Below are 7657 nucleotides of genomic sequence, written 5' to 3'. Positions count from 1 at the left end.
GATATTGTAACAAAAATATTTTTCAAAATTGTTTTCTCATATACACACAAAAAACCACATGAAAATCATATTAATTTTGAACTTTTAATTATTGGCAAATGGTAACAAATGCCCCCTATTGAAAAGTATGTATAAAATGTCTTGAAAATAAAGTGTATTGATTTCAGTAAAAGTTCATTGAATTTAGTAAAAAATGTCTTGTGTTCTTCAAAATTTTTATCATTTACTTGTATCCTAGAGACACTTGTCAGCCAGACCTATAATTATTTTATTTTTGAAATCTTGTAAAACAAAAGAGAATGGTTTCTCTTCTGTTGGTAATCCAGAGGTACTTTTGGGTGAAAAATTATTAGGTACTCTTGTAGTATCACATGTTCATACTCCTTCATCAATTATCATTTATTATATTCACTCGCGTATTCTCAATCACCCAATACAAAATTAGAAACAAGAACAACCAAAAATAAAAATAAAGAAAATGAAAACATAATTATTACCAAGTTTGCATGAAATTATTATACAACCTTAGTTTAGCCTTCAAATGAAAAGCAATAATTAGTGAAACCTCATGGCAAACTTTCCAAGTGCATCACTAGTGCCATTAAAAATTAAGATTTTCACAGGATTATTTAGTCTACCTGTGATCTTTAATACTTTTCCATCTCCTTCAAACTCAATGCTACATAATCCAAATAATGTAAACTACATGTTTTGTTAGGTTTTTATAATCATTTTTTGTTAAGAAGAATAAAATTTAAAACTAACTTTAGTGTTGGAAAAGAAACACTTGTCATTTTCATATAGTTTAAATTTTTTGGGAGTCAAAATAATTTTCAAAATTTTAAAATTATTTTGTCAAATCAATTTCTATTTTTTTTATAATAAAAAAAAGAGCAACACAAAAACTCAACAGGTGTTTAATAACTGGCTAAAAGAATTAAAAAGTAATAGATTCATTCACATTATTTTACTTTTTACATGTTTTTTTTTTTTTTTTGGTAAAAAGTAAAATTATTATCAAATACTTTAAAAAATTTCACTTCATATTTTAATAAAAAAAATCACTAAAAAGTCGTTTCCCAACCCAATACTATTGTAAACCCTAGAAAACAACATAAAGGATGGAGGAAATGACAAGGAGGGAGTAACTGAAAGAAGTACAAGACCTAAAACTAGGAGAAAAAAAAGGCTACAGACAAAAGCAAGAATTCAAGGCGAAGATATGGAGAAAAAAGTTTTAAATATTCATGGATATTGTTGTGTACTCCAATCCGTTTTTAACTTTTATTTGTAAAAAGAGCTTCACACTATTCATCAAATGAGCAAAAGAACTTCACATTATTCATCCCAAAATAATAAAATAATTTTTTTTTTTTTAATTTTTTTAACTGTCAAAGGTTATATTTGTTCAAGGGTAATGTTAAGGATTAAAATATATATATATATATATATAAAATAAAAATTATGAAATATTTTATAAAAATTCTTGACTTTTGAATTACACATATAATAAAATACTACATACTAATTAAAGGATAAAAAATAAGTATGAAAAATTTCATGAAATTTTTTTATGATCCCTGACATTAGTCTTTGTTCAAAAATATAGCAAAATAGTCGCTAGACAAAACCGGCTATATAACCCATCAGAAACGATAATATTTGTCATGCATATTAGATGGTGGAATTCGTCATTAAAGAAACTATTTCACTCAAGATTAATGCTTGAGATCTCGAATTTGCCTTGAATTCGATTTTTTTTTTTCTTCTTTCTAAAGCTGTGTTAGTTTGGTTTTTTTTTTTTTTTTTCCTCTCTCTTTTCTTTTCTTTTCTTTTCTTTTTGTAAGGGTGGTTATGTATAGGATTGTGCTAAAAAATTAAACATTCTGCAAGTGAGTTGGGTTAGACTGATTGGGTGATAAAATTGACTGATCAATTTTATTTTATTTGTTAGGCTGTATTGGTTTGGTTTTTTTTTTTTTTTTTAAAAGTAGTTATGTGTAAGGGTGTGCCAAAAAATTAGACGTCCCGCACTAACTCATCGTACAAAATTATATGGAATTAATGAATTTTAACCAATAGTTTAATTGATCAGTCAATTAAATTGGACTGGTTATGTGATAAAATTGACTGATCAGTTAAGTTGTTAGTTAAATTTTGTTAATTTCATATAATTTTATACAATGAGTTGGTGCAAAATGTCTAATATTTTATATTAGACATTTTAACTCACTCTTAAAAAAAAATAAAAAAACAAAATAAAAAAAATTAACTGCCACAACAGGAAAAAAAAAACGGCATTCGAGCCAAATTCGAGGCCTCGTATTCGAGGCCTCTAGCATTGTTGTTCACTCTCAGGTGTCATTTGGGAAGAGCTCATTTGGGCTCTTTTAGCTCTTTGAGCCACAAAAGATAGAATAGGCTATTTGAGCCACAATAGACAAAACATTATATCCAACCTATAATCATTACACTCTTCTCTCACAAAAAAAGTCAAAAAGCCCTTTCCAAACCAAACTTTTGAGCTCAGGCTCAAATAGTTAAAAAATCAAAAAACTAAAAAATCAACCCACTTTCTAAACGGAGGCTCAAATTGCTTTAATTTTAATAGCATTCACACTTTTTTGTCCATTGAATGCCATCAACTATATATACCAAAACCGCTTGCATTTTTTTGAAGAGGCAAAAGAGAGCGAGATCAGGTGTAAACATGGAAACTTCATGCCCTAGATTGCTGGTTATCTCTTTGATGGTGGTTTTGTCTAATGGAGTACTGGTAGTCATGGCATTGGCATCATCACCATCACCATCAACACCGCAGTTCACAGCCATGTTTGCTTTTGGAGATTCATTAACAGACAATGGAAATAACAACTACCTCAGCTCTATTGCCAAAGCAAACTATGTGCCTTATGGTGTTGATTTCTATGAGGGCCCTTCTGGGAGATTCTCCAATGGTAGAACCATCATTGACTATCTTGGTAAAACTGCTTTCTTTCTCCTTCATTTTACGCCCAAATATTTTCCACCCCCACTACACCTATAATTAAGGCTGGAAAAAAACGAGCTGTTCGCAAAGATTGACTTGGCTCAATTCATTGAGCCAAACTTCTAAGCTCATTTAGTAAACGAGTTAAGTTCAAACTTGAATAAGTCCTTCTTATTTATTTTTATTTAAATATATGTAATTAAATAATATATAAATATATTATTTATATATTTAAATAATATAAATATTGGGGACGAAAATTCGCTCTAAGTTAAGTCTAGCCAAGCTTGAGCTCGATTAGTTATAAAGTCGAGCTCAATAAACAAATGAACCGAGCTCAAACCCTGCAAAACTTAACTCGGCTTGATTCATTTTTAACCCTATCTATAATGAATATTAACCAAACAGTATACTTTATGTGCACAATTTTGTGTCATATTTATGTGCCCTTTGCATTATTGTTTGAAAAAAAAAATCATTGATGAAACTTTAATTTTGATAATTGCTACTTTTCAGTCAAGTAAACCTTGTTATATTCTAGGAACGGCTTTGCCACTAGTCGATCAACAAATTCTTTTAGAGTAAGGGAAAATTAAGTTATAAAGATAATTTATTTTAAATAAATATGCTTCAAAGCATTTGTATTTAACAATTTTTAGCATACTTTCTTGAAAAGTACTACTTTATAACAACAATACAATTGCATTGTCAAAACTTTGTTTTTGTAGGAGATCTGTTACAGATACCTTCATATCTTCCAGCTTATGCAAATCCGTTGGCTACTGGAAGAAACATTCTCAACGGTGTAAATTATGCTTCAGCCGCCGCTGGCATCCTAGAGGAGACTGGTCGAAATCTAGTAAAATTCCTACTTCCATCAATATTGTAAAATTTGTTGTATTTTCTTCAATTTTCAAGAGAAGTCAGTGTAATTTAACTTTTTTTTTTTTTTACTTATTCACAGGGTGAAAGGTTCAGTTTAAGTCAACAGGTTCAGAACTTCGAGAACACATTGAATCAATTGAAGAACCAAATGAGTGAGCAAGAATTAAGGGAGTATCTTAAAAAGGCATTGGTTGTGATGATACTAGGTAGCAATGACTACCTTAATAACTACCTGGTTCCTTATACATATCCAACTAGCTTCATTTACAATGCTACAGCTTATGCAGATCTTCTCATACAACGTTATGCAAGGCAAATATTAGTAAGACTCATATCCCCCCCCCCCCCCCCCCCCCCCCCCCTCTTTTTTTTCTTCAAATAAGTCTCTAAAAATGCAGAGAATTAAACACAAAAAATGTAGATGATAGACAAAATTTTACAAATTTGTTGGTAGGTTCCACTTCTAAAAAAATCTTATTTATCCATATATTTTGGGTGTAGTTTCTATTTTGATTTATGTGATGGACTTATTGTTGTCTAGGGGTTGTTTTGGGAAGTTAGTAAAAAATTGGCTTTTGGCTTTTTACCAAGCTTTTTGGCTTTTTTGGAAGTAATTTGGGAAGTTGGTAAAAAGTTGGCTTTTTGCTTTTTAGTTTAATATTTATTTATGGTATCAAATCAAATTAAAATGACCAAAATACCCTTACCCAACATAAGAGATTTATTTTTTTATTTTTTTTTTCATAGGCCCTAATTTGTAATTTTACGACTGCGTTTTTGGCACTTGCCAAATGGCTTTTCTGGCGTTTTTGGCAGCCACGTGGCACTAGTTAGTCTAAGATCATCTCCAACCCACTAGGTATATCATGCATGTTAGTCAAAATGCCTCGTATAACTCATTTTTTTCAATTCCAATGCACTAGGCATATGATTAGGCATTTCAACTCAACTTACATTCACTAGCTACATGTAGCTAGTCTTCAAGGCTAGGCAAAATGTATTTAATCATTAGGTTCATTTCCCTCCATCTTTGTTGCTGATGTGGCATTTTATAAAATTAATAGTATTTTGATGAATAGCTAAAATAAAGAGCATGGTTAGAGTAAAAACATGAAATAGTTGATAGGCAAAATAAAATATATACTTTATAGTAATGTTTAGATAGATAAAATGCCTATTACCGTTGGAGATGCTCTAAGAAGACAGAAATTAAATGTTGATCAAACACATAAATTATATGAATGGATAAGATTTTACCAAATTTTGTCGGAGGGGCTTACTTCTAAAAAAATCATAACTATCTTTTACTTTTTTATTTTTTTGTCCATTCTATGTTTGGATAATGTGTTACCAGACTTGACATTAGGTTGATTGCAACTAAAACCACTAATTAACTTATTTTTGGGAGTTAGTTAAAAAATTAGTTTATTGGCTAAAAATAAACCTACAAAAACAAATTTATGCCTTGTTTGGGAACAGGCTATTTTAGTAACTTTTTGATTTTTTGACTAAAATATGAGGTAAAAAAAACTAGTATGTCTGCGATATAACTTTTTAATTTTTTAACGAAAAGATGTGCAAAAAGTAGAGAAAAAATGGAATATTTGACTTTTTGTATGAGATGTTGGCTTTTTGACTGAAACAGCCACTTGCCAAACAAAGCCTAATACTAAAAAAAACTAGTTTATATGGGATATTACTAACTTTTTAGCTTCTACAGTGGCTTTTTTAAAGTGGTTAAATTAGACTTTTCGGTGAAAAATGGATTTGAATTTTTTTTTCCTTAAACATCATAAGTCAAGGTTCTTGGTAATCTTCTTTTAGAATTGGGTTTTTATTTATTTATTTATTTCTTTTATATTTTCTTTTTCAGTTTTAGTTAACTGTTAAAATATAAAATGAATGTCAACTTTTAAACGCCAAAAGAAGAAAAGTCCTTTGACTTTTTTGGTTTTTAGCTTATGTTTTATAAAAATAATTTTTTTTAAATACCTTCTAATGCATAATAAATAATAAAATGACTTACCGGAAGAGGGAGAAAAAATTAAAGAAAGTAGAATAAATTTCAATGGCCTTATTTGTTGTTGGCTAAGAAAGTGAAATTGACATCTAAAGTTGTGAAAATGGTTTGCATGTCAGGCACTGAATAGCTTAGGACTAAGGAAGTTCTTGTTGGGAGGAATTGGGCCTCTTGGTTGCATACCAAATCAGCTAGCAACTGGACTTGCACCCTCTGGGAAGTGTGTAGCCTATGTGAATAATATTGTTGGAATGTTCAACACAAGACTAAGATCTCTTGTTGATCAGCTCAACTCTAAACACTACCCTGATGCCATCTTTGCTTTTGGAAACACTTTTGGAGCTTTTGGTGACATACTTAACAATCCAACTGCTTATGGTAAGACCTCTAAAATACACATATTACGGTGGTCACAAAAATTTCATGATTTCATTCATGTGCAATCTTAATAGATGGTTTGAAACATCTAGCCCAAACATTTATTAATTTAATGAATTTTTCACATTCTTTATCAAAGTGCATATCGTGTAAAAAAATGTATAATCATTTTAAACATAGTTAACTAACACTCTTAGCTAGTGAGATATAGACAGAAAATATCACGTTAACTGTCACATAACATAAAAATATATTATTATATTAGAGTTTGGATTTGTGTAAAATATGCAAGTTGTGCATAATAAAATATTTGCATATCACGTGACTATCAATGTATCATTTTCTGTCTAATTTTGAATAAAAATTAATTTTAGATGTAAATTGAAAAAAAAAATTTAAAACATGAAAGGTCAAAATGAAAAAATAAATAAATAAATAAATAAACTTAAGAGGCCAAAGTGACAAAAATAATTAAACATAAAAGGAATAAAGTATAATTCACACAAACTACTTTGATAAATCTTTTACTTCGAAATTATAAAATCAATACTTATCACATCATGTAGTTTTTCTATTTACATAACATTGCTCCAAAGATCCACAAGTACAAGATTTTGAGAATTAAATTCATTGTGTTTGAGTGTTTATATTGCAGGATTTAATGTAACTGATAGAGGGTGTTGTGGACTTGGGAGAAATCAAGGGCAAATAACATGCCTTCCATTTTCAGTACCATGCATTAACAGGAATCAGTATGTGTTTTGGGATGCCTTCCATCCAACCCAAGCAGCCAATGAAATCCTTGCTAGAAAAGCTTACTCTGGCCCACCTTCTGATTGCTACCCAATCAATGTTCAACAAATGGCACTTACGTAAAATCCCCATTTCTTATCTTGGAATAATAATATCAATTACTTTGCTTATCTGCATAGCATAGTGAGCAACATATAAATACCTCAAATAATAACAATTTTATTTGGATTTTGCTAATGGCAACAATGGATTGTCAATATTATAATATTTTTCATGTATTTTAATATATGTTTTTATAGAGAATAATATAACTTTTTAAGTGATTATTGTCTTTTCTTTTCTTTTCTTTTTTTATTTCTTCTCTTATTTGAAGTCCCAGTCAAAGGTACACGTGGTCTAGTCATTATCAATTTTTTTTTTTTTTAACTGTCCCAATTCAAAGGTACATATTGGCCCATCTTGACCGAAATTTTTTTCTTTTAGTTTTTAGTATTTTTTTTCACAATTATATCAAAAATTTTATTGCTTTCTGTCCGTTTTATCGAGTCAAATCTAAAAAATATATTTTTATTGAAAAATTTCAAGAAAAAATGAAAGATGAAAATAAGCCAAAAAATTTACTTCATTTTTGT

General features: G+C 29.4%; 1 protein-coding gene across 1 annotated transcript; it reads left to right on the top strand.

Annotated features, from left to right (window-relative positions):
• Positions 1 to 2699: 2699 nt before the first annotated feature.
• On the top strand, positions 2700 to 7223 carry LOC114294664 (GDSL esterase/lipase At1g71250). Its single transcript, XM_028238795.2, has 5 exons — positions 2700 to 2981; positions 3718 to 3848; positions 3954 to 4196; positions 6014 to 6272; positions 6928 to 7223. The coding sequence occupies exons 1-5, from the start codon at positions 2711 to 2713 to the stop codon at positions 7146 to 7148; spliced, it is 1125 nt and encodes a 374-aa protein (XP_028094596.2). The 5' UTR covers positions 2700 to 2710; the 3' UTR covers positions 7149 to 7223.
• The last annotated feature ends 434 nt before the right edge of the window (positions 7224 to 7657 follow it).

This window comes from Camellia sinensis, chromosome 1 (assembly GCF_055761805.1).
Source record: "Camellia sinensis isolate YWXY chromosome 1, ASM5576180v1, whole genome shotgun sequence".
Taxonomy (NCBI): domain Eukaryota; kingdom Viridiplantae; phylum Streptophyta; class Magnoliopsida; order Ericales; family Theaceae; genus Camellia; species Camellia sinensis.
The sequence above is the reverse complement of the archived record's forward strand: the minus strand, read 5'-3'. Positions and strand labels throughout refer to the sequence as shown.